At 38.0% G+C, this 26,884-nt stretch overlaps 1 protein-coding gene across 1 annotated transcript; it reads left to right on the top strand.

The window, feature by feature from the left end:
- Positions 1-23,827: 23,827 nt before the first annotated feature.
- LOC149219079 (glutathione S-transferase L2, chloroplastic-like) lies at positions 23,828-25,524 on the top strand. Its single transcript, XM_089382526.1, has 4 exons — positions 23,828-24,119; positions 24,224-24,289; positions 24,411-24,471; positions 24,551-25,524. Exons 1-4 carry the CDS (start codon positions 24,109-24,111, stop codon positions 24,761-24,763), a joined length of 351 nt encoding a protein of 116 aa, XP_089238652.1. The 5' UTR covers positions 23,828-24,108; the 3' UTR covers positions 24,764-25,524.
- The last annotated feature ends 1,360 nt before the right edge of the window (positions 25,525-26,884 follow it).

The following is a 26,884-nucleotide window of genomic DNA, read 5'->3' as shown; positions in this document are numbered from 1 at the left end:
TCATCAAAACTCTGTGTTGTGTGATGTATTTTGATGTTCTTTGTTGTTGTTTTGTTGCTGTTTAGCATATGTTTTATGTTAAATTGTTTATAACATTTACATAAGAAACTCTCATGGGAATCAGTTAATTAAGAAAAAATGGTGAATCCTTAAGCACTTGATAAGAAAATGATAAGAATCTTGGGTTTTATTTTGAATGGGGAATTAGCACAACATTACTAATCTACTCCATTTTAGATCAAGTTGGTATCAAAGCATTGGTTTTTGCTTACTAGATTTTCTTGTGCAAAGAAGGAGTATTGTTTGCTAGTTTTGTGTCATGCTAACAAGGTTAAAACTCAAAAGAGGTGAAGGAAAGATGGTTGGAAGCCCTAAAGTTGGGTCAAGGGGAAGAAGAGAAAGGTTGCCACAATATCCAACACCAGTTCAGCCTCAAGTTGTAGTTGAGACTCCAGAGATCATGTCTCATGAAGGAGAAATTACAAACATGATAGCAGATGAGAAGACCTTCAGAAAGGCTTTCTTTGATATGATAGAGATGGCGAAGGTCCTTTATGAAGAGAGGAATAGTAGGTTGCAAGGAGAAAGTTCCAAACCTCCCAAAGGAGAAGGCTCTTCAGGAGGATGTAATGGAAAAGGAGGTAATGGGAATGGAGACAAACCTCCAACCTCTCCACCATCTTCTTCATATTCTTGTTCACAAGCATATTCACATTCTTCCACTAATACAACCCTTACTCATACTCATCATCATTATTCAAAAGGAGTTGGAAAATCACCTCTACTTAAACTAGATGTTAAATTCGAGTTGCCCATGTATAATGGTGAAGTGAATGCAGAGAAGCTTGATAATTGGATTTGTCAGTTGGAGGTGTATTGTAGAATTCAAAACCTTCAAGAGGATGATATCAAAATTCAGTTGGCTTCATTGAGAATGGAGGTTGCAACACTCATTTGGTGGGAATCAAGAACTCAATACAAGATCAAAAAACATGGTAAGATCTCTATTACTTGGTTTGATTTCATTGCTACTATAAAAATACAATTCTACCCTTTAGCTCATATGCAAAAAGCTATCATGAATTGGCAAAATTTTAGAGTTAAAAGATCAAAATGTGCAAGAGTATACTCAGGAGTTTAGGAGAAGAGCTCTTATGCTAGGAGTAGACTTGCAGTCACAAGATACTTTGCTGAAATACATATGAGGTTTGTATAGCTATCTTCGAAACACCATTCCTATGTTTAATCCCATGAATCTTTATGAGGTCTGTGTCCAAGCTACACACCTCGAAGCAAGAGGGAAAAATGTACAAGAAGAAGGTAAGAAGAAGCCATTCCAGAGTGGTGAAAGAGGGAAGAAATCTAAAGGAAAGCAGAAGAAAAATGCTCCTTTTAAGAAAGAAGGGGAGAAACCCGTGTGCAAGAATTTTTCCAAAGAGGGCCATGATGAAGCACATTGCTAGAAGTAGAAGACCGAAAAAATTTAACAATAAAAGGAAACAGAAGACAAACACTATTGTACAACAAGACTTGGGTTTCAACTCAGGTGATGAAACAAAGATTGCAACCACAATCACTAAAGGAAAAGATGTGGCAAAAACAAGCAAAGAAGAAGCCGTGGCAAGCATCAGCACAACAAATAACTCCAACAATGCTTCAAATGAAGAAAACAAAATTGGGTTGTTCCATATCAGAGTTATTTCCAAACACACCAAGATTGATACGTTGTTTGACAGTGGATCCCAGACAAATTTAATTTCTACAGACCTGGTCAAGAAGTTGAATGTGGAAACCTCACCTCATCATAAACCATTTTTGTTGGGTTGGATAACCAAGGATGCAAATCTTCATGTCACAAGGAAATGTGTTTTCAGGTTTTCTATTACTGCCAATTTTGTTGATGAAGTTGAATTAGATATAGTGCCCCTGGATATTTCTGGAATTGTGTTGGCAAGCTCGTATTTGTATCACAGGAAAGTCGTTTTCCATAGATTTGAGAACAAATATTATTTGTTCAAATATGGAGTGGAGTATATTGCGAGATCCCATCGTAGAAAGCTTAATCTATCTTTAGCAAGCGCAGGGAAAATGAAGCGACTAGTCAATTCTAGCAAGAATTTCGTGCTCCTTATGATCAAATAGAAGAATGACACAGAGCGAGAATCCTTTGCAGGCTATGACGTGAAGATAAAATAATAATTGGTTGATGTGGTCAATCAATATGGAGATGTGTTTCAAGAACGAAAGGGATTGCCACCAAAAAGGGGAATTCAACACGAAATTCAGCTACAACAAGACTGTCCACTCCCAAATATCGGTATGTATCAAATGTAAATTTTGGAAAATTTAGAAATTAAGAAACAAGTCCAGGAATTGTTAGATAAAGGTGTAATTCATCCCTCTACTTCGCCATGTGGTTCACCAATTGTTTTGGTACCCAATAAAGATGTAACCTAGTGCATGTGTGTATATTATCGAGCTTTGAATAAAATTACCATAAAGAATTGATACCCATTGCCCATAATAGATGATTTGCTAGATCAGTTGAAGAATGCAAAATATTTCACTGAATTAGACTTGAAAAGTGGATATCATCAAGTTAGAATAATCGAGGAGGATATTTGGAAGACTGATTTTAAAACCAAACAAGGATTGTTTCAGTGGCTGGTTATGCCTTTCGGTCTTTGCAACGCTCCAGCTACATTCATGAGAGTTATGAATGATTTTTAAGATCCTTTCTTGATGAGTTTGTAATTGTATATTTAGATGATATTTTGATATCAAAAAAATCACGAGAAGAGCATGTCAAGCATGTGAGGAAAGTGTTTGATGTCTTAAAAAAAAAAACAGTTATTTAGGAAGATGTCTAAATGTGAATTCAGGAAAAATTCCTTAGTGTGTTTGGGCCACATAGTTGGAGGAGGTGAGCTGAAGATTGACCCCTCTAAATTTTCAGTCATTGTGAATTGGCCAATACCAAAATCAGTCATAGAAGTAAGGTGTTTTCTGGGAGCAACGTAGTACTGGAGGAAGTTCATTGCCAATTTATCTTCCATAGAAGCTCCACTACATGATTTGACCAAAGTTAAGGTTGTCTTACATTGGGGAGGAAAACAACAAAAAGAATTTGATGCTTTAAAACAAAAGGTCAGTTCAGCCACAGTTTTAACATTGCCAGATTTGAAACAACCATTTGAAATACAAACATATGCAAGTGACTATGCCATGTGCACAATTCTTTTACAGCATGGTAAGCCCATTTCATTTCATTCTGAGATTTTTAATGGTGCTTTTATTAACGATCCTACATATGATAAAGAGCTTTACGCATTGGTGCAAAGTGTGAAGAAATTGAAGCATTACCTAATGGGAAAATAAACCATTATTCACACTGATCATCAACCTTTGCAATATCTGCAATCTCAAACAAAATTGCAGCAATTAAGGCACTTTCGTTGGATGGGATTCTTACAACGATTCCACTTGGTAATCAGGTACATGAAAGGTATTTATAACAAAGTTGCCGATATGATTTCTAGACCAGTTGTTAATGTAGCCATTTTTGTCAAGAATCATTATGTTTTGGCTGAAAGTTATGTTGAACAATATGCACATGATGTTGAATTTCAAGAGGTATATTCAAACTTGAGTCAAGGCCACGAAGTTGAGGAATTAGACTATGATGTACATGATAATCTATTGTATTATTTGGGAAAACTTTGTTTTCCATAGGGAGAGAGAGTAAATGTCACAAGGGAAGCGCACACTTCTCTTATTGTTGGACATTTCGATGTAAGTAAAACAGTGGCAAATCTTCAGAGGTATTTTTACAGGCCTCGTATGCTTGAAAGTGTGTCACATTTTATCAAAGGTTGTTCATTGTGTGCAGTTAGTAAGCCTAGTAATAGGAAACTAGGATTGTACACACCACTTCCAGTGCCTTCACGTCCATGGGAGACTGTTTCTATGGATTTTGTAGGAGGTCTTCATTTATCAAGAAAATGTCATGATTATTTGTACATAGTTGTGGATAGGTTCAACAAGATGTGCATATTAATGCCTTGTAAAAGAAAAATTACAACTGAAAAAACAACTCAACTTTTCTTCCAAAATGTATGGGTTCATTTTGGATTACCTACTTCTATTGTAAGTGATCGTGATTCCCGATTTGTTGGGAATTTTTGGTCAAATTTATGGAACTTGATGGACACCAAGTTGAAGAAAAGTACATACTTCCATCCGCAAACAGATGGTCAAACTGAAGTGGCTAACAAGACATGTATTCATTTTCTAAGATGATATTGCAACAAACATCCTAAGTTGTGGGATGAACAGTTGCATTATATTCAACATGCTTACAACCGAGCAAAACAATCTTCTACTCTAACTTTACCTTTTGAGGCATGTCTTGGTTATTTGCCTAAATCACCTTTGGATTTCATCTTTGAGAAAGATGTAGCTGTAGATGGACATAGAAACATAGACAGAGCAAAGAAATTCATTGAGAAAATTCAGTTGATTCACCAAACAGTTCAAGAACAACTAGAAAAGAGTCAAGGAAAGTATAAGGCAAGGCATGATAAGCATAGTGTGGATCATCAGTTTCAAGTAGGTGATGAAGTTTGGCTTTACATTGCAAAGAAAGGCTTCAAGGTGAAGGTAAAAAGCTTAAACTAATCCGTTATGGTCCATTTAAAATTCTAGAAAGGATTGGTAATAATGCTTTCAAGCTTGATTTGCCTTCATATATGCAAATTTATTCTGTTGTTAATGTTGAAAATTTGAGATTGTATGAGCCTCCTTTTTTTGAAGATCAAGGAGAAAATGTACAGATTCCATCAATTGAAGATTTTTCTCCAAAATTTCTTGATGAGCTTTAGCAAGACACGATACTTGACAGAAGAATGAGGTCATCAAAGAGGGGAAATGTTGATTATCTTTGAGTGGGTCTCAAAGGTACAAATCCATCAAAGGCTAAATGGATTGGAGAGGGGAAGGTGAGGGAACAATACCCTCATCTGTTCAATCACTGAATATAATGTTTTGGGGTCCAAAAGATTCCAATGGGGAGGAGTGACCAGGTGCTCAAAATTATGCTCAAAAATCAAAGCGTCAGAATTTCTTTAACTTAGCTTCAGATCGAAGAGCTCATCATTCTGATTCCAACACTGCAAACAATGCTCAAATCCAAGCTCGTATGCAGAAGTTATAGCAAGTCAAAGTTCAGGTTTGACTTGCTCACATGATAGGATTAGATGACGTAGCAGGCCCTTCAGCGAATGAGGAGGTTCAAATCACAGGCAGATCATGCTAAAGAATCGACCCCCGAGTAGGGAAGGGCTGCGATGTGATAAATCGCAATCACAAATCGGCAAGGGGAAGGATTTACGGAAAATTGACCCCTGACAAGTACTGGGTTGCGATGCGATATTGCAATCACAAATCACAACAGGGCAGAGTCTCGCAGACCTTAAGACCACAAAAACTCCACTGATTGTGATATCTTGGATGTGATTTGTTTATAGATTCCAGTTTATAATTTCGTTGGGTCTGCCACATTGCAGTTGCCCAATCACCGCCACGTTCACAAATCTTAAGCCCGCTGGTCCCTACCGATTGCGATTTTTGAACCTGTTGGGAAGTATGGCTCTGGTGGCCGAAATGTGGCAAATTTGGTGGATTTCAGGCCGAATTTGATGGTTAGTGGCCGGAAAAGGGGAATTTGTTGAGAAAATTGTGGGAGAACTGGGAGAGGTCATAACTTCTTCAGTTATTATCCAAATTAGGTAAAAAAGGAGTCAATTGTAGTAGTTTTGGCTATTCTGAACTCATTGAGACAGGTTTTAGAGGCATTTTAGCATTTTAAAAACACTTTTGTTGTAACTTTGAGCATAATAGAGATTCCCAAGCATTGGAAGCTAGACCAAGGAGACATAGCCCAGGAGGGGTGAACTCCTCATCAAATCTTTGTGTTATGTGTTGTATTTTGATGTTCTTTGCTGTTATTTTATTAATGTTCATCATATGTTTTATGTTAAATTGTTTTATAACATTTAAATAAGAAACTCTCATGGGAATTAGTTAATTAAGCAAAAATGGTGCATCCTTAAGCACTTGATAAGAAAATGATAAGCATCTTGGGTTTTATTCTGAATGGGGAATTAACACAACATTACTAATATGCTCCATTTTAGATCATATGGTTAAGTTGAAATTTGAATATGAAGTGCATATATCATAGTTACGAATAAGGTTTCAACCAGTTACGCCACCAGAGGTTCGGGAGCAAAGACAAAGGGACCTCAATGCAGCATTTAAAGGCATATATGATATGGTGGCAGATTGTGGGAAACTACTCGATGATATGATGGAGATTTGGACCTCATTGCAGGAGGATCCAAACATCGTGAAGATTAAGGAGGAACTACAGGCCAAGAAGAAGCGGCGCAATGCGATTCTAGTAGCTTTGACGACCTTTCCAATCTTGCAGAGACTTGCCAACATTACTGAAGGGAAGAACTTCTAGGTGAAAATAGATGATCTTTGGAGGAAAGAACATATCTTGCAGGAGAAGACTCAATCGTGGTAGGAGGAATTTGTGCAACTTTCATAGGCAGTGGATGAGAGGTTGAAGGAATTGAAGAGAAGGGAAGCAGAAATACTACAAAAGACTTTTGGCCCTACTACATAAGCTTTGCAGAAGGAGGCGTGCGAGGAAGAAAAATTGATGGCAGAAACGGTCTATTAGTACAATGCAGTGTACAACGAGATCACAACAAAAATAAAGGGCGCCGAAGCTGAGTGAATTGGGATGAGTCACAGGTGAGTGTTGGGGGCCTGTTGGGCATGGCCTAACTTGGTCCAAGTTTTGGGTAAAAGACGCCGTAGAAGAAGGAGCAAATCGCGCAGAGCTGGCGAAGATATGTTTATTGTGTGTCTTTTAGGGCTTTGGGGATGGGACAAAGCCCTTATTTTTTATGAGAATCGAGTATTAGTTCTTGTTTTATGGATTCATAGTATGTGGACCATTGTTTTTGTAAAGATCAAATGTATTTAAGTATGTGTAATACCTTAGCAAAGAGGAAGTAGAACATAATAGAAGAGATCATTTGACTATTGTATCTTTCTATGTTCTGTATATTGGAGAAGGTTCCACAACTGAGTGTGTGGAGACCTTGAATAGTAGGCAGCTGAGTGCGCTGACCACCTGCAGCTGGGTGCGCTGGTCAGAGAAGTGCATGTAATTGAAGATCCTTTTAATAAAGAAGAAAGTTTTGGCAAAGTGTTGCATCTCTTTATGTATTTATTGTTTATTGTTATGTATCTGGTTATGCATGATTTTCATTGAATTATGAAAATAATTGTAAGATATACTGTTATTTGTTAGAGTTTATGGGTTTAATGTGAATATGCTAAATTAATCATCTGCGCAAAGTTCTTATGCATGCAAAGTTATAAGATCAATATAAAGTAGAAGTAAATACATGGTGCCACTGCGCGGATATCCCTTCGGTTGCAGAAGCCTGGTTTTGCAGCCTCCCATAACTGCTTCGGGTGAGACTGCGATCTGCTTTCAGGTCGTTGCCAAAAGGGCCAGTAGTTGAGGGTTTTGTTGGTGGGAAACACACTCTAAACCTGGGTCAAGCCCCCTTATACTAAGATCAGTGGTTGGGTTTCTTTGAACTGTTGAAGGGGTATGATGATGACATAAACGAAGAATTTTCCATGGCACTAAATCCTCAAGGAGAAGATAGTGCCATTACTATTGTAAGAGGGTTGGCCATCTTCTTAAGTCCTGAAACCATAAGTAGAGTGACCATCTTACCCTTAAGGATTCAATGGAGAAAGGAGGAGAAAGCAGTAAGCGTTACAACCAGGAAGAAATTTTTCATTCAAAGAGGGAATCTTATATAAGATAAAAATGGAGTAAGAAGAGAAAACCTACCTTACCCCTGGGATGAAGTGGCCTATCAAATTCTAAAGTATATATCATGTGAGGAGAGGCTGAGTGTTATATATGCTTGTCATTTTAGGTTACTCCATGAGTTAAGATTCAAAGTAGACTTACAAATCCCACAAAGACTTAAGTTTTCTCCATTTCCTCCTACAATCAATCATTTAAACAAGCTAGGAGGTGAGGGAAGGGAAGCATAAACACATTGCCAACCATGGCCTCATTAATTTAATTGTGATGGATTCTTTAAGTCACTTATGGAATCCTATTCTATGGGCTGATTTTGTAAACATGGATAGGGTGATCTTCATTGAAACCCAAGCCATCACACTTGGAGAAACACCAACCTCTAGCATTAGAGGTAGGGGAGGAAAAACATAGGAAGAAGAGGCAAGAAAAAAAGAGGAAGAAGAGGCAATAAAAACATAGGAAGGGGAAGAAGAGACTAAGGAAGAAGAAAGAGAGAAACAAGTAGAAGAAAAAGAGAGCCCTGAGAAGAATTCTAAGCCCCAAAAGACATATAAATAAGGACATCAAACCAGTCTCTCTCTAGGAAATACTGAGCAAGAAGTAGTTGCAACATTGGCTACTTTTGGAACACCTGTCAAGCCCAAAAGGAGGTAGCCAAGACAAGGTCCCCTATACTTCAAAACAAGAAAGAGATCCAAGATTAGACAAGGGAAACCACATCCTCCTTCAAAAATTCCTATCTTTATTAATGGGTCACCAAGCAAAAAGGAAGAAGTAGGACCTAGTGAAGGGAAGAATGAGGTGGTAACCTCTCCTAAGTCCAAAACCAAACCACCCGTGATACCTGTGGGAAGGCCCACCACTAGAGAAGTCACCTTCAAGAGACTCAAGATACAAAACGCCATTAGATAAAGATAAAAAGAGGAGCTACAGGAGGAAAAAGAGGAGATACAGGAGGAAACAGAGAAACTATAGGAGAAACATGGGCTATTACAGGAGAAATAGGGGATGCTATAGGAGTAGATAGTATGGGTCTTTGCATTTCCAAGACTACAGAGAATTTAGTGAGTTTTGTAAAAAGGTAAATATAGAGGAGAGGGAAAAAATAACTGAGTTTTATATGCATAATTTGATCCTAACAGATATGAATTTTTGGGACCCCAATTCAATATTGGGAGACATGAAACTCATGGCATTAGAACCTTGGTTAACACATGAGGAGATAAGGGCTGGAGAGGTAAAGAAGGTGATGGAAAAGGAAGAGAAAGAGCCCATATACATTAGAGCATAAATGGTAAGCCCTGCAACTTTCATCATCAATCACAACCTCATAGCACCTAAGTACATAACAACCCAAGAGAAATCCATTCTACATTTTGAGGAAACTTTTAGGATGTTAGGAACAGAGAGTCTACAATCTTGTATGAGAAGGTGGCATGCATTACCCCACAATCTACAAATCAGAGAGTTTCACTCTTCTGAAAGGCTAATGAATGTCTTGGAAAGAACCCCATTGTACAAAAGAATCATGCAAAGAATTAAGATCAAATGGATAGGACTCAAACTCAGTTCACCCTTGTTGTTGGGATTACAAGAAGAAAGAGACTAGGCATAGGAACAACAGATATGGACAAATATGGAGGCAAATGCAGGTTTTTACCCACAAGAGGGCACAACATCTGATGTGCCTTGGGATGTCAGATAGGCCACTAGGGCCATGAATGAGCTTCATATGGATGACTATGTTGCTCAGAGGATAAGAAACGCCTTCAACAAAGGGGTGATGATGGGTCTCATTAATAGGTATATTTTAAAGTTCATTATACTATCCTATGACCCTTAAAAATATCATTTTCTCACATTAATTCACATTTTTAGTCATAATATGATTAGTAAGAAGATTAAAAGGTGCTTGTCATATTGTGAGGCCTAATGTGATTGAATTACAGGAAAATAGGCATCTTTTAGGCATTTACTATGCAGGGGCCTAATGGAGACAACCAAGAGAGAATATAGGGGGCTTTCCCACCTCCTTAACTCTTCCACTCATCTTGGGATCACAAGATCCTCACTCATGGATCAAATTCACTAGCAGTCGAGGGACTCCAATTCCATGTGAGGATCAAGGAGAACCATATCCACAATTCTTGAGATCTTTGAGTGAATCATTCCTATTTTCGAGGGAGATAACACCAACCACCTTTTTGTATAAATAAACCATCTAAAAGGCTCATTAGGATTCAAGTTTTTGATTAAGCTAAGAGTAGCTACTGAGCCTAGTGCTTGACATTGTTATTCTTAACTTTCATGTGATGTACGAGACTACTATTTTATGCAAATGAGAAGTTTGCTATTGATATGCATTTGAGCTAGTTTTAGAGGGAAGGGTTTCAACCCAACCCAAAGAAATTAGTCCCTCTTCTGTATTTATTTGTTGTTCTTATTTCAAATTATTTCACATCTTTCTCTTGTTTATGTAGATGTTAAGCTATAAAAACTTGTGATTACAGGATTTCCTATAACCTCTCTTGTAGGAAGAGTGATTGGAAATATTTATAATCTCAGTCCAAAAACATTTGTTTATGATTTCTTGGAAATAAATATATGTTATTTGTAATCCTTTTGCATGTTTATTCTTTGAAACTTAGGAGTTAGTTCAATGATTAGAGTAGTGTTGTGGAATAGAATATATTTTAGTCAAACTCAACTCATCTTTTCCATGATAGTTAATCTCATTGTGTTATTGGTAATTTGATGCATGTATTTGGCTAGTTGCAAGGTTGTGTTGATCTCCAGGTGTGGGCACATATTTCCATCTCCACTTGGGCCTTTCCATCTTCTTCCTCTGCACCTCACACTACTCCCAAACTTTGTTTCCACATTCATTTTGTTAAGATAAATAGAGGACGTTGTGGGCATCACCCTTAGTGCAAGATAGACCTTTGAGAGGACCTAGGCTTGGCTAGGGGGCTCCCACAACCTTCATTCACTTCCTCCTACCTCCATCCATCTTCTCCTACCATCAAGGCACCATTTCTACCTTCAAAAGGCTCTCCAAACCCCTCCTGTAGCAAAATCGTACCTCCTGTAGCAACCTCCTATAGCAGCCCTGTGACAATGTTAGTTTCAACCCGTTTTTCTCCCTACTTCAATCCTAGCCTATTTAAGCTGAATAATGGCCCCAACTTGTGATTTGAAGATTAAGGAAGGCTCTTATACCACTCTAACCTCCTCCTTTCTTCACTGCAAAACAAAGTTAGAATTAGTGTTTTTTTTTCATAAGCATGTTAAAAGTTAGATTCCTTATTTTCAAGAAAATATAAAGTAGATGAATGATACATGAAAGTAGGTTATTGATTTGATTAAATATGCAAAATAGAGTAATTTTACTTCTGCAAGTAGACTAGCCCTTTCTCTTTCATGCAATGTCAATTAGCATCTATAATTGAATGAATGACATTTTTAATTTCATAGTTAGAATGAGGTTCAATTATGTTTTCATAAGAAGTTTTCACTGTATTTAGTTGGATAAATGGTCTCTGTACACCTTGATCTGATTTCATGATTAAGGGTGACATGAGTTGAACTTAACCTACTGTGCATATAACACTCTCGCCTCTAAGTTTGTGTGAACCCCAGGTTGATAATTTGAGTTGAGGAGTCCTTGAGAGTTACAACACTCTTGGTGCAATACCAGGGCTCACCAATATCATCAAAAGTAAACACCAAGATATCTCTTGCTGCCATTAAATTGAACATTTTCATCGATTCTTTCGTCAATCCCTTTAAGAAAAGGATCTTATTTGTTTTAAGATCCAACTTATGCTGCTTAGCATGTTGGAGATTATAGAGAAATATCTCCAAGGAGTCTTCTAAGCTTTCATCTTCCCTTCGAACCATTCTAAAAAAATCCTCCTTTAATTCACAGGCCTTTCAATAATCCTGATACTTCTTGAGAAATTCTTGTCTCATGCCTTCCCAGGTAATGATGCTCCTTTCTAGTATTCCCATGAACCACCACAAAGCAAAATCCTTAAAAGTAGCCAAAAATAACCTCAACTTTTGTGCATCAGTCGAATAATACATACTATGACATAAGACATCAAATTCAAATAGTAAAGTGTTGGTATCCTCACTTATCAACCCTTGAAAACGTCACAGTATTGTTGTGGAAATATTCTTCATTTGTACATTAGTAGTTGGATCTATAATTGGAAAGCCAAAAATTGTCTCATTCTCCTTCTTTGGCTGATTGGTCTCACCTTCTCCTTTAGCCATTATGTTACCTCCAATAAAGGTTAATTTAGATTCCAAGGGTGGAAGTCCAATAGTTGTCTTGCTATGGAATGACGGATCTCCTCCTTTCCCAACACGGTATCAATAACAAGACTATTATTGGAGGTGGTGGAGTGATCTCCCCTTCCAACTATAGTTTCCTCATCCGAGTTTTCCAGCACTTCACAATCTCTTCCCTTACCAGTGATATTACTTACCCAATTAGTACTGGGGGGTCTTTCTATCTTATATTTATTAATTAGAGTATCAAATTTTACCTTACCTCTACCTTTCCTACCTCTTCCTCGACTCATGCAGGACCAACGTCATCATCTAGATCTAGTGAGGCGAGAAACCCATGAAATGTGGATGCACAGGTTCTTACCTCTTGTCTTACCGCTTCGACCACTCTGTGTTCCGTGATGCTTAGATCTACAGATAGGGAAGTATAGTAAAAAATCTAACCAATCATATCCTATTCTCTTCACACATCCTTGAAAATGACACAAAAAAATGACAGGCAATTTAATTGCTTCAAATGTGAGTTCATTAAATTATTGACTAGGGTGCATAGGTTGATGAGGTACTCGCATAGTATATGTAAGATTAGTTCTAGTTGGAAAACTCTACTACTCGTTGCAACATTGATTAAAAATTACTGGACATGATTTTATGCTTCTCTCAGTTCAAAAATATTCAAGGCAGCTTATAATTACCAATCTTAAACACATCAACAATAATAACTACTACTCAATCAATTTCACACTCCTATTGAAAAGAAAATGAACTACGCGGTTGAAAATTACTACAATTCTAAGTCCCGAGGGTATCTCTCAACCCGTCGATGGATCCATGGGTTAATAGTTTCTCATCACATGCAAGAACACATAGCCCTTACCACGCAGTGAAAATTTAACAAATTCAAGATGCAAAGCTCATAAAGAAATTGACAATGTCAATTAATTGTAACGAAAGAATGTGAGATAACCATTCACAACATTGAAATTATAACTCAAAAATCACAAAGCATCACGCCATATATATATAAAATTCCATGGAAGTTCATTCCAGTTCAGGGGTCCCTACCTGTCTGGAAGCACTGTATGCTAAATGAAAACTAAGTTGCCACAACAGATAGAACAACAACAGTGCGATTATATTATAGCAGAGAGTCATCAAAATAATACAAAGTCTAGACGTAGCTTAGTCACTTAGCAATGTCGTGACGCCGTTATGACTAACTCTTTCTCAGCCGGTTACAAGAAAATATATCAATATTATTGAGAAAATCTAGTTCGAGAAATGAGGAGAAAGATATAAACTGAGAGACACATAGTTACAAAAATATAATGGATGAAACTGGATGTTTATTGATAACAATCTTGTTTCTAAGTAAAAATTCAAATGACATAAAACTAGCATTTGCACCTAATGTTGCAAAGGAAACGCCGTAAGGCATAGTGTGTGGAAGAATATTGAAATGTGAATAGGCTTTTGGGAAGGAAGGAAGATGAGATTGAACAAGGTAATTGGTGTTTCAAGTGGGGAACAAGACTTTCAAGCTCCAAAGCCATTAAGTGATATTCTGAAGAAAAAACGGAAAGTGACTCAAGAAAATGGTGACAATGAAGGAAATATACCTACAGAAGGGCAGGGTCAAGCCATTCAGAGTTTCAATTTGAGCAAGGGAAATGATGGCTTGCCACCACCTGAAAAAGATGTTGAAGAGGGAGAACTTCCAGTTGGTGACAGTGATACATTTGAACTGCCCACTTTTACTCCTGGGGTGGATGACACTGAGGCATCCAATGACGTGGATACTCTTGTAGAAGACAAACCATCAGCCTTTTCAAATAGAGCAAAGCCTGTTGTAGTGGATGACCAGGAAGATGTAGTAATGAATGATGTTGTTCACAGCAATGAAGATGAAGATGTTGACCATGAAGAGTATGATTTGGAACATGCAGAGAATGAGGACAATGAAGAGTGGGAAAGGAATGAAGATGAGCAAGAAGATGAAGACTTTCTAGAAGATGATGATGACAACGACTTTGCTAGGAAGCTTGGTGGCATCTTCTCTTGATTTGTGACTTGTATTAGAAGATCTATTGAAAGTTGTTTGCAAATCTGTGCATGTATTGGCAAGCACAATGATGGTTTTCTGTTGTAGTTTTGCTTGGAATGTCAGTGTTCATGTGTTGCTTGACATGATTTTCTCGCAGCTATTCTCTGCTGAATCCTGTTAATGATGATACAGATCCTATTTGTTTAATATTATAGAGGAGCCTATGCAGAAGCAAATATCATAACTTAATTTTAGAACATATTATGCTTCTCAGCAGAGGGATCAATGATGCCTTTGAATCAATTACCTCATTGGCATTTGCAGCTACTAGCATTTGAATAATGTAGACTTTGGTAAATATTCTTAATTATATGAAGACGATAACACTTTGCAGCTGCAACTGTGAACAATAGGTGATTCCTCCTGTAATCTGTGGAATTTTAAGGCATTGAGTATTAAATAACTGGCAGATGATTGTTTTTTAGTTTTCATATTGTCATTGTAATGCGAACAGTTTGTCTTGGAAATTTTTACAGTTGCTTCTGATCATTCCAAAATTTCAATAATATTTGAATTACATGAAAGTATTTTTCTATTCGAGTAACACCATGGGTTAATTATTTTGATGTCTCCATAGCTGAAGATACCTTGGTATTTTTTTTTGTTTTAATATATTTATTAATTTGTGGTGGATATAAAATGGGTATATACTATATAGTATTGGGATATTTATGGTTTTTCATGTTCTGTAAAAGAAATTGTTGCATTTGAATTTGTTCGTGAAGTATCCTTACAATTCCTCTATTAAATAAATTATATTATTATAATACGTTGGTTGTCTGGCCAGTTGAATGAACATGACATCTCCAAATAAAATTTATGCAGCTTTGTGAGATTCTATGCCGAAATGTGCCCACTAAAAAGATTCATTATTTTATCATTAAAAAAACCTAATTCATTATTTTATTGTGTAAATGCCATCATTTCCATTAAAAATGGGACAATCATCCACTGAATAACTGGGAATTATAAGCCTTTGTTCAATTCTATTTTTTGGGAGCTCCAGAAAGTGGCGGCGTTGCTGCAATTGTATGTAGAATTGATGCAATATTTTCTTATTCAAAGGTTGAAACAACCCTTTTTCACAGAAAGTAGAGTAGATCTATGGACAATGTTGTAATTGGTGTACACTTGGCTAAAGTATATATTGGGATGGATTTTGGAAGACGCATCTAGCACATTTTTTACTGTACTAGGGAATTTCATTAATAATATAAATATGCACAAAAATATTTACAGAAACCTCGGCAAAATCTGTTAGCTTGAGACTTTCAGGACAGTTTGATCGAACAATGTTAGTTTGAGAGACTTTGAGGACATTTTTGATAATTCAACGTTCATGTAAACCTGGAAAATGGTTTTCAAAAGAGCAAATGCTTAAGTTGCGATCAATTTTGCATTTTAGAGAAAACAATTGTATATACCTGTGTTGTATTTGTAACATTTTCTTTTAGCAGTAATGGTTATGTTTTGCATGAGGAGAGGGTTGTAGTTGAACTGGCCAGTGGTGTAATACAAACACGGATCGCAGCCTTCACATAAAATAGTCATAGCCAGTTTCAAGCTATTCTGCTTTGGTCGATTCTACATATCAAGCAGGTATACTTTCTTTGTATAATTTTTGTTTAATCTATTTATGACACTAACTTGTGTATCTGTGTTTCTATTTCAGCCACTAGATGGCTTGTCAGGAGGACCAACACCAGCAATAGTGCCACCATCGTCCTCAGCATCGTTACTAGCATCTGGCACAACAAACAAACCGAAAGTTCCCTGCTAATTTTTCCAACAGGGATATTGTGTAAAGGGTGATAAGTGCCATTTTGTGCATGGTCCGTTTTCAGGAGCTAATCTAACTTCTCAAAAGACAACAAAACCAAGTCCAGCAGTTACAGAGCCTCAAGCAAGTGGGAAACAAACAGTCAATGAAACTGAAAGCAACAAAGATGGAAAACATCCATCTGATTTAAGCTTTCCCAAGGCAGTACAATCACTTGATCCTAATGCAGTGTAGTCAAGCAACCCCATGACATTGAAGTCAAACAACTTTCAGGAAGTGCAGTCAAGAAACCCTGTGCTAGAAAAGGCAAATAACTTCAAGGCATCACAGTCAAGTAACCTTGTTGCATTGCAGTCCAATAACTTCCAAGCAGGGCATTTGGGCAATCCTTTAACACTGCAGTCAAATAATGTCAAGGAAACCCAGTTGCAAACACAAGCTAGACATGTCTCTCAATCAAGATCTCAGCCTACCTATATAAAGGGAAGTCCACATGAAGTTGAACAATTTTTGCCAAATATTGAACCTACAAGACAAAGGATACATGATTCTTCAAGAAACAGGTCTCAGATACGCCCGTCTCATCCTCCAGAAGAGAGACTACAAAATGGATTAGAATCGGAGGATTTGCTGGGTGGATCATCACCAGGATTTGATGTACTTGTGGATGATGGACCTGACCAGCTAAGCCATCGGGAGGAGGCTCATTACTATAAACATGATATGGAATCTGGAAGAGATGCAATCAATGGTCGAGAAAGAAATATGCACAACAAACGAGAGCTTCTCCGAACTGGCTACTATGATGCTGAATTTCAGTATGACCATGGAGCTTATGAACCATATAAAAACAGGGGATATGAGTGTGGTGGCCGAAAGCAGTCTAATGCTTTTGATGATTGGGTTCTAAAGAGATCGATTGTGCGAGAAAGGAGGTCCTTGTCTAGTGAAGATGATCCTGAATGGAACAATATGGAGGATCTCTGCCACCGGATTTCAAAACATAGGAGGGCTGTTGAGGCTAAAGTAGTGGATAGCCCCTAAAAGAGACAGCATGTGGATAGTCGACATGGTGAATTTCACCGTGGCTCTAGGCAACAAGATGATGACCATAGACATCAAGATATATACAGTGACCAGTTAAGGCAAGGTATGAATCACAGTAGTAGGTGATTGCAGGGTAGGATTCAAATAGAGGCTAGTGGCTTCAAAAGAGAGCCATCTAACAATATAGAATCTGATCAATAAGGCAAGTTAGAGAGGGCTTGTTCCAGAAGGTCACCAAGCAGATGGGGCTTAAACAAGGACTTACGCTTGCTAACTGCAATGAAAACTTGTGATATTTTTACAACAGTGGGGTCTCAAGCCACCAATCGAAAAATCAACAAAGATATGGATGAAGGGTTATCATAAGGGGTATTGGGGCCATATATTTGAGAAATTGGAAACGCTTCTAGCAATCATTTGAAATCCACACCAGGCGCAAGTGCTCCCGCCCCTACCACCTATAGGGAAATATTCCCTATGTTTGGCAACAAAGCTACCTTCGTGTAGTGGGGATGAGAGAATATCAACTTCTGGTTGTCAACATTAGACCCGAAATCCATACTAAGAACTAGGCAATTCAATGAGGCCCATTATAATCCACAACCTATGCCTTTCTCCTTCATGAGTTTCTTCTCATCATTGACTTTTTGTCACCAGGTTGTGGAGGATTTTCAGCTCCCTAAAAAGACAATTTCTTTGTTTCAATTTGAAACAACCACAATGGATTATTTGGATGCCTACCCCTATGGTCCTAACTAAAACTATCAATTTATTTTTGTGGACCTTGCTGAAAGAATAGATGAGTTGAAGTTAAGGTTGCTTTTAGGGAGTCTTACTTTCACTTTTGGTGTGAAAAATAAAATTAAAAAAAACCAAGTTCAAATCTATATTTCCCTGCAAGATCACCCAACAGTGCAAGACGGAATGGAATACCCTTTGTATAGATTTTAAATAAACTTAGTGTGTGAGCGATGTGTGTTTTATATGTGATGGTGAACATACAAAGTGTGTGTGCAACAAGGATGGATATCTCTTGATCCGTTAGAATGCCTGCCTAATTACGCTAAGTATGTTTTACCCCACATAAAGGAAAATATATGTGTATAAAGGGTTGCTTATTCCTCCTAGTTTAAACTATGTGAGATTATAGGGAGGTGGAAGTCAACATAAATAAATAAATAAAAAATAGATATAGAAACATATGTAATGAACAGACTGTGGGGTCTTGATACCAGAAACCAAAAACAAATTATGCTGAATACTATCTATTAATTGCGCTGACAATAGAAAAGGCTCGAGAGAATATTGACGTAATTTCCATACACCAAGGTTGGAAAGAAATGTCCCTTACACAAAGGTTGGAAAGAAATGTCCCTCCTTTGGTTGAATTTCCCAAATGATTCAAAACAAAGAAAAGGAGTTTTCTTTCAATGTTGTTGTGTAAAACTCTTGTAATTTTTTTTAACAAAAGGAACTTGAATATAATAGCTGGTTAAATGAGAAATAAGGATATACATCTTATTTCTAAATGACGAGTGTGTAGTGTAAAATGTTAATCGTTGTATGGTTAGTGTGTGCATCTAATAAGAATATAGTAATGTGGGCTTGACTGGTACAAGTGGAAGGATATTTTAGGTGACTTTTTAGAACAAATTGTTACATGACTGAATGTTGTCATTTACGATATGCTCAGATATTACTCGACTCGATCTGCTGAAAGCTATCATATTGAGCTTTAGATTTGACCGAGGATTCCGCTAGATCCTTCTCACCGTGGCCTTTCCGAATCATTTTCCAGGCAACCAGTCAAATCTCTGAACATCTATTCAATTTTTGGGGTTTGATTTTCCTTTTGGGTTTTGCTTCTGCTATTTTTCGACTATTTCTTTCTAAAGTTGAAGGTTATAAATGAAAATGCGGCTAATTGTTGTTAGGCAAAGACTGTAGTCTGTAACTGATCAAAAACATTTTACTTTCCACAATCGAAAGTTAATATAGATTCATTTTTTTGAAGATCAAGTTAGGACAAATAGCGTTCAAATATATAAAAAGCCACCCATTCTACATTGGGACAACCAGAGTCGTATATGATTGATAGAAGACCCACTTTTTAATGCCAGCTAGTACATCTCCACAAGAGGAACCAGTATTGAGCCTTCTGTGTCCTCTCTAAACCATGGCACATTCACTCTACTCCCCTTCTCCTCAAATGATGGAACCCTCTATTCAACCCCAATTTTTGCATTCCTTGCGTGGATGATTTGAACTGGCAAAACTAAAGCGCATGACAATCAATCCATTTCAGAAAAAACAATTAAAAATATAACAAATGTCACCGAACCCGGTGTGCACGAAGGCTGCCACTCAACTAAAGCTCCACCATATACAGATAAGCTCTTACCAGAACCTCCTCTGTGCCCACACGAACGATTCCCATTGTTCCTCACACGATTACCCATTCCCCTGCAGTTACCCCACGACGAAGCCCCATCTTCTTGTATTACATCTTTCCCTCTTTGTCGAGCCACCGCCACGCCTCCTTGTACCCCCTTCTTGAGTTCCTACCCATTGGTGTAAATCGGGCTCGAACCACCGGAGTACAAACCTTGCTGTCAAAATTTGATCAACCCTCAACATAAAAGGTAAAGGAAAAATTATAGAAATTTCTATCATCTGCAATGATGGAAATTAAAGCTTTCAAGCCCTTACAGATCTCTTTAATAAAGAATTAAATAATGTGAAATTTTTCCAGCAAGTATCGTGAAAAGGAGAGGGGCAGAATGCCTGCAGACGGTTCTATATCATCAGAATCCAGGGTACCTAGAGGTCAAAGTTTTAGGAACACTGAAACAAGGACAGATGCCATAAATTTTGCTGGGCCTAAGACTCTTGCACAAATCAAACAAGAAAAGAATCGTGAGAGCAGTGAAGAACCTTCTACCGCACAATCAACAGAGCATGGATCCTCACAGAATCCCTCTATGAAGAGTCCAGACAAACAAAGACAAAATCTTCCTTGGGAAGGAAGGAAGATGAGATTGGGCAAGGTAATTAATGATTCAAGTGGGGAACAAGACTTTCAGGCTCTAAAGCCACTAAGTGATATTCTGAAGAAAAAACGGAAAGTGACTCAAGAAAATGGTGACAATGAAGGAAATATACCTACAGAAGGGCAGGGTCAGGCCATTCAGAGTTTCAATTTGAGCAAGGGAAATGATGGCTTGCCACCACCTGAAAAAGATGTTGAAGAGGGAGAACTTCCAGCTGGTGATAGTTACACATCTGAACTGCCCACTTTTACTCCTGGGGTGGATGACACTGAGGCATCCAATGACGTGGATACTCTTGTAGAAGACAAACCATCAGCCTTTTCAAATGGAGCAAAGCCTGTTGTAGTGGATGATTAGGAAGATCCAGTAATGAATGATGCTGTTCACAGAAATGAAGATGTTGACCATGAAGAGTATGATTTGGAACATGCAGAGAATGAGGACAATGAAGAGTGGGAAAGGAATGAAGATGAGCAAGAAGATTGAAGACTTTCTAGAAGATGATGATGACGACGACTTTGCTAGGAAGCTTGGTGGCATCTTCTCTTGATTAGTGACTTGTATTAGAAGATCTGTTGAAAGCTGTTTGCAAATCTGTGCATGTATTGGCAAGCACAATGGTGGTTTTTTGTTGTAGTTTTGCTTGGAATGTCAGTGTAAAATGCCGATTTCATGTGTTGCTTGACGTGATGTTCTCGCAGCTATTCAAGATAATTGTTTCTTTTGTCTGCACTGAATCTTGTTAATGATGATACAGATCCTATTTGTAACATTTTTTTGTAGCATTTTTTTTAGCAGTAATGGTTATGTTTTGCATTAGGAGAGGGTTGTAGTAGGAGAGGGTTGTAGTTGAACTGGTCAGTGGTGTAATACAAACACAGACCGCAGCCTTCACATAAATTAGTCATAGCCAGTTTCAAGCTATTCTGCTCTGGTCGATTCTACATATCAAGCAGGTATACTTTCTTTGTATAATTTTTTTTTAATCTATTTATGACACTAACTTGTGTATCTGTGTTTCCGTTTCAGCCACTAGATGGCTTGTCAGGAGCACCAACACCATCAATAGTGCCACCATCGTCCTCAGCATCATTACCAGCATCTAGCACTGCAAACAAACCGAAAGTTACCTGCTATTTTTTCAGCAGGGATATTGTGTAAAGGGTGATAAGTGACCTTTTGTGCATGGTCCGTTTTCAGGAGCTAATCTAACTTCTCAAAAGACAACAAAACCAAGTCCAGCAGTTACAGAGCCTCAGGCAAGTGGGAAACAAACATTCAATGAAACTGAAAGCAACAAAGATGGAAAACATCCATCTGATTTAAGCTTTCCCAAGGCAGTGCAATCAATTCATCCTAATGCAGTGCAGTCAAGCAACCCCATGACATTGAAGTGGGAAACAAACAGTCAATGAAACTGAAAGCAACAAAGATGGAAAACATCTATCTGATTTAAGCTTTCCCAAGGCAGTGCAATCAATTGATCCTAATGCAGTGCAGTCAAGCAACCCCATGACATTGAAGTCAAACAACTTGCAGGAAGTGCAGTCAAGAAACCCTGTGCTAGCAAAGGCAAATAACTTCAAGGCGTCACAGTCAAGTAACCCTGTTGCATTGCAGTCCAATAACTTCCAAGCAGGGCATTTGGGAAATCCTTTAACACTGCAGTCAAATAATGTCAAGGAAGCCCAGTTGCAACCAGAAGCTAGACATGTCTCTCAATCAAGATCTCAGCCTACCTATATAAAGGGAAGTCCACATGAAGTCGAACAATTTTTGCCAAAGATTGAACCTACAAGACAAAGGATACATGATGCTTCAAGAAACAGGTCTCGGATATGCCCGTCTCATCCTCCAGAAGAGAGACTACAAAATGGATTGGAATTGGAGGATTTGCTGGGTGGATCATCGCCAGGATTTGATGTACTTGTGGATGATGGACCTGACCAGCTAAGCCACCGGGAGGATGCTCATTACTATAAACATGATATGGAATCTGGAAGAGATGCAATCAATGGTTGAGAAAGAAATATGCACAACAAACGAGAGCTTGTCCGAACTGGCTACTATGACGTTGAATTTCAGTATGACCATGGAGCTTATGAACCATATAAAAACAGGGGATATGAGCGCGGTGGCCAAAAGCAGTCTAATGCTTTTGATGACAGGGTTCTGGAGAGACCGATTGTGCGAGAAAGGAGGTCTTTGTCTAGTGAAGATGATCATGAACGGAACAATATGGAGGATCTCCGCCACCGGATTTCAAAACATAGGAGGGCTGGTGAGGCTAAAGTAGTGGATAGCCCCTAAAAGAGACAGCATGTGGATAGTCGACATGGTGAATTTCACCGTGGCTCTAGGCAACAAGATTATGACTGTAGACAGCAAGATATATACAGGGACCAGTTAAGGCAAGGTATGAATCACAGTAGTAGGCGATTGCAGGGTAGGATTCAAGTAGAGGCTAGTGGCTTCAAAAGAGAGCCATCTGACAATATAGATGCTGATCAAGAAGGCAAGTTAGAGAGGGCTTGGTCCAGAAGCTCACCAAGTAGACGGGGCTTAAATGAACATTTCATAAGCAAGTATCGTGAAAAGGAGAGGGGCAGAATGCCTGCAGATGGTTCTATATCATCAGAATCCAGGGAACCTAGAGGTCAAACTTTTAGGAACACTGAAATAAGGACAGATGCCATAAATTTTGCTGGGCCTAAGACCCTTGCACAAATCAAACAAGAAAAGAATCCTGAGAGCAGTGAAGAACCTTTTACTGCACAATCAACAAAGCATGGATCCTCACAGAATCCCTCTATGAAGAGTCCAGACAAACACAGAAGAATTAACCGCTGAATTGTTCTACCGTGATCAATTCAGAGCAGAAATTTAAAAAGGCTTTTTGCAGATCCGAAAAATGTGGGTAAAGGGTTAGTTAATGCCAACCTGGTGGATAACAGATAGGTCGAATTCCGCCCTGAGAACTTGAAATGCCCTACAAACAACGGTGGAAAGCTCAGATAAAACCTTTGAACAGAAAATTAGTGAGTGAGAACCTGAGATTGGGCGAATGAAACAGAGCGTAAAAATGATGAACTTAACGAATAATAAACTAAGCAGCTCGCAAGGGCAGAAGGAATATCTAGCTGGTTCATGGGGAATAGATTTTGGATTTTTCTCTGCCACTAAAAAAGAGTTGCGTGCTGCAGCCCTAGCTCGCATACCTCCAGAGGAAACATCTCGAACAATAACTACCTCTAGAGGAAACATCCCGAACAATAACTCTGAAGACAGAGAGGCCATTGGGTTGGGAGACAAAAAGTCAGTGTGAATATCAACGATCAATCTTCATTCAATCGTCTAACACAACAAATCCATGGTCAATAATAGGACACGTCATCAGCTAAGGTAATTCATTTCAAAGGGAAACGCCTTACGGCGTAATTATATTTAGGTGTTTTGACTATTGCTAAGACATAAATTCCTAATATATTTAGATTAAAAACTGTTTTATATATTTTTAAGTGTTATAGTGGTAGCCTCTCGTTTCAAATACAACCTTAACATCTTTAGCGGATTGGAATAAGACTTAAGAAATAGACTTTCAATAAATAAATTTTCGTAATGATAAAACTAAAGAAATAAGCTCTAACATCCTGCCTCAACTCTTACTAAATCATAAATTAAATTCCTAGATATACTCTGTAGCTTGAACATTCGTTTAACGATTCACCCTGATATAAAAAAAATATCGGGCTAATACTGTTCGGTGGCACTTGTATATCCAGCCATCCGTATGGGTGATTGAGAATGTGTATGGTTCGTATAAATTCTTCAACCGATAATAGTAGAGTAAGCTTTTGGTATTTGTTTTGCAGAAATACTTATATAGCAGCAATTCTACCAGATTAGCATGGCAGCACCGTAAGCAATCGCTGTTTGATCTTTACATAATTTTTTTCGTCTATCCAAGCTTGTGCCAGAATTTACCAAAATGTATTCTATGGCATCATGTTGTTTGATTGCAGCCATTCAATTCTCCCCGTTCTCAATTCTAAATCAGAGCCTCCGCCATTGTTTGATGGAACCCCGAGGTGTATATCTTAATTCTAATGATTTCTGCATTTTACTATTAGTTATCACATTCTACTGGAATACGAATTGTATGATAAGTTGCTTAGGTATTCATTACTAAATTTGATTCGGATTTTACAGACTGTATGTCAGTTTGACATGCCCATATGCCCAGCGCGTTTGGATTGCCAGAAACTACAAGGTATTTATCTCGCTGATTCCCCTTCTCCTTGTTGGTAGGTTTTGTATTGCATTGATAGAGCTGTGAAAATAAAATGCAGGGCCTCGATCAGATCCAGATAGTTTCGATTGATTTGCAGGATAGACCTGCGTGGTACAAGCAGAAAGTTTATCTAGCTAACAAGGTAGACTCATATTCTTCTTATTTGTCTCAATATCCTTTTATATTTATCCTTAATTGCCTGTTTCAGGTGCATGTGACATACGCAGATGCCTCCCTAGGCTCTCTCGGTACCAGCAACAAACTTTTTTAATAGAGTGCTATGAGACTATCAACAACTTCATGACAGCAATAGCATTCAAAAACAACTGTATTATTTAGTAATTACATTATAAACAAATAAACATGGATGCACAGCAATTAAGGATTGCTCATCAGGGATTCACCCACAAGCATGGATGATCAAATGAGAACATCATCATTCTCATCCACATGGTTTATTAACGGGCATGATTCGTACAATAACATTTGTGTTTGTATTTGTAGATTCACAGTGTTGTTCCTCGACATGTTCTTGGCTAGGAAACAATGCACTTTGCACATAAATAACCATATTTAAATCTTTAGACCAATGCCTTTTCAATTTAAATATTTAAAACAATGCCTTTTGATTGGGCATCTTTATCCCACATTGTAGAAACATAAATTGATCGCATGGAAGAGACAGAAGGTCGCCGGGCACGCACAAGTATCTTCAAGCACCACTGCAAATGGAAGTCTTTGGTACTTAAAGAGTCTACAGAAATATTAGAAATACTAATGAAGGGTGGAGATATCTAACATTTCGTGATATGAAAATAAAATGTACTGAGCATTAGCAAATGAATCCAGCAGTTCAAGTTTGTTCCTAGGGCCTCTAGACCAGCTTCAGATATATTCAAAACATGAAAAAAATCCATCTCGTAACACAAAATGGTAGTAACTATCAAGGACTACACTTTGCTCAGAATTCTTTAGTCATACTAATAACTTCATGCAAGTATTCATCTCACAGAATTCTTTAGTCATACTAATAACTTCATGCAAGTATTCATCTCACAAATGCATAGTAATAATAAATATCAGAGATTGCATAGAAATATTTTGAATCCCATAAAAAGTTTGCAACCATAGAAGGAAATTTGTACCACAAAATTGCTTTCTAATAACTGTAAATACAAGAATGTCTGCCCAATAGGCTACAACGATAAACAGAGAGAAAAGAGTTGTTAAAAGAAAAGAAAGAAATATACAAAAATTGATAAAAGAGATTCTGTAAAGAAAGTGGCAAATCCATCAGGTAGGTACCCTGGTATTTAGAACATAAAATGGCCCACAAATCTCCTAATAGAGATCCTTGTGTTCAGTGCCAAAAATTCCAACCTGCGCAAAGTACCCAATGCTACCATTTTATCCTTCCTTGACTGCTGAGTTCCTGCCTCTTTTTGTGTAACTGTATTCTCAAAATAGGATGGAAATAAAGTGGCTGGAGGTTCAGAAAATTAGATATACGGTTGAACTAACTCACAAAATAGAAAAAACAATATTGTCTTCATGGGACAGCCGGAGGAGGTTTTGCTGCATAAAGTTTTGAGAAGCTATTCTGCTCTGGTCGATTCTACATATCAAGCAGGTATACTTTCTTTGTATAAATTTTTTTTAATCTATTTATGACACTAACTTGTGTATCTGTGTTTCCGTTTCAGCCACTAGATGGCTTGTCAGGAGCACCAACACCATCAATAGTTCCACCATCGTCCTCAGCATCGTTACCGGCATCTAGCACTGCAAACAAACCAAAAGTTACCTGCTATTTTTTCAGCAGGGATATTGTGTAAAGGGTGATAAGTGCCCTTTTGTGCATGGTCCGTTTTCAGGAGCTAATCTAACTTCTCAAAAGACAACAAAACCAAGTCCAGCAGTTACAGAGCCTCAGGCAAGTGGGAAACAAACATTCAATGAAACTGAAAGCAACAAAGATGGAAAACATCCATTTGATTTAAGCTTTCCCGTGGGCATTGAAGCGTAGAAGGGCACAGATGCATTGGTGAAGAGAGAGGAAGTGGAAAGAGCGGCGAGGGAATTAATGGAAGGAGAGGGGGAATGGAAATGAAGAAGGGGATGGCAAAATTGAGGGGAAGGCCCATCATTGACTGACAACTGTCTTAAGGATGGAAAACATCATGAAAACGGTTTCTAAAAAGCGCAATATTCTCAATTGCCTACGACATTCCAATAATCTGAACCGCCTACAACATTTTTCACTGACGATCTAATGGCTGGAGTTTATTCCATCGTCTAACAATCGATCTAAGGGCCCATAACGAGACATTGCGGCATGGAGGGGGAGTTCCTTTCAGAGGGAACGCCTTACGACGTAAAGATAATAAAACAA

The sequence above is a fragment of the Pinus tabuliformis genome, chromosome Q (genome assembly GCF_031772625.1).
Source record: "Pinus tabuliformis cultivar Carrire ecotype Pingquan chromosome Q, CPIR1, whole genome shotgun sequence".
In the NCBI taxonomy this organism is placed as follows: Eukaryota; Viridiplantae; Streptophyta; class Pinopsida; order Pinales; family Pinaceae; genus Pinus; species Pinus tabuliformis.
This window is presented reverse-complemented; position numbering and strand designations above follow the sequence as displayed.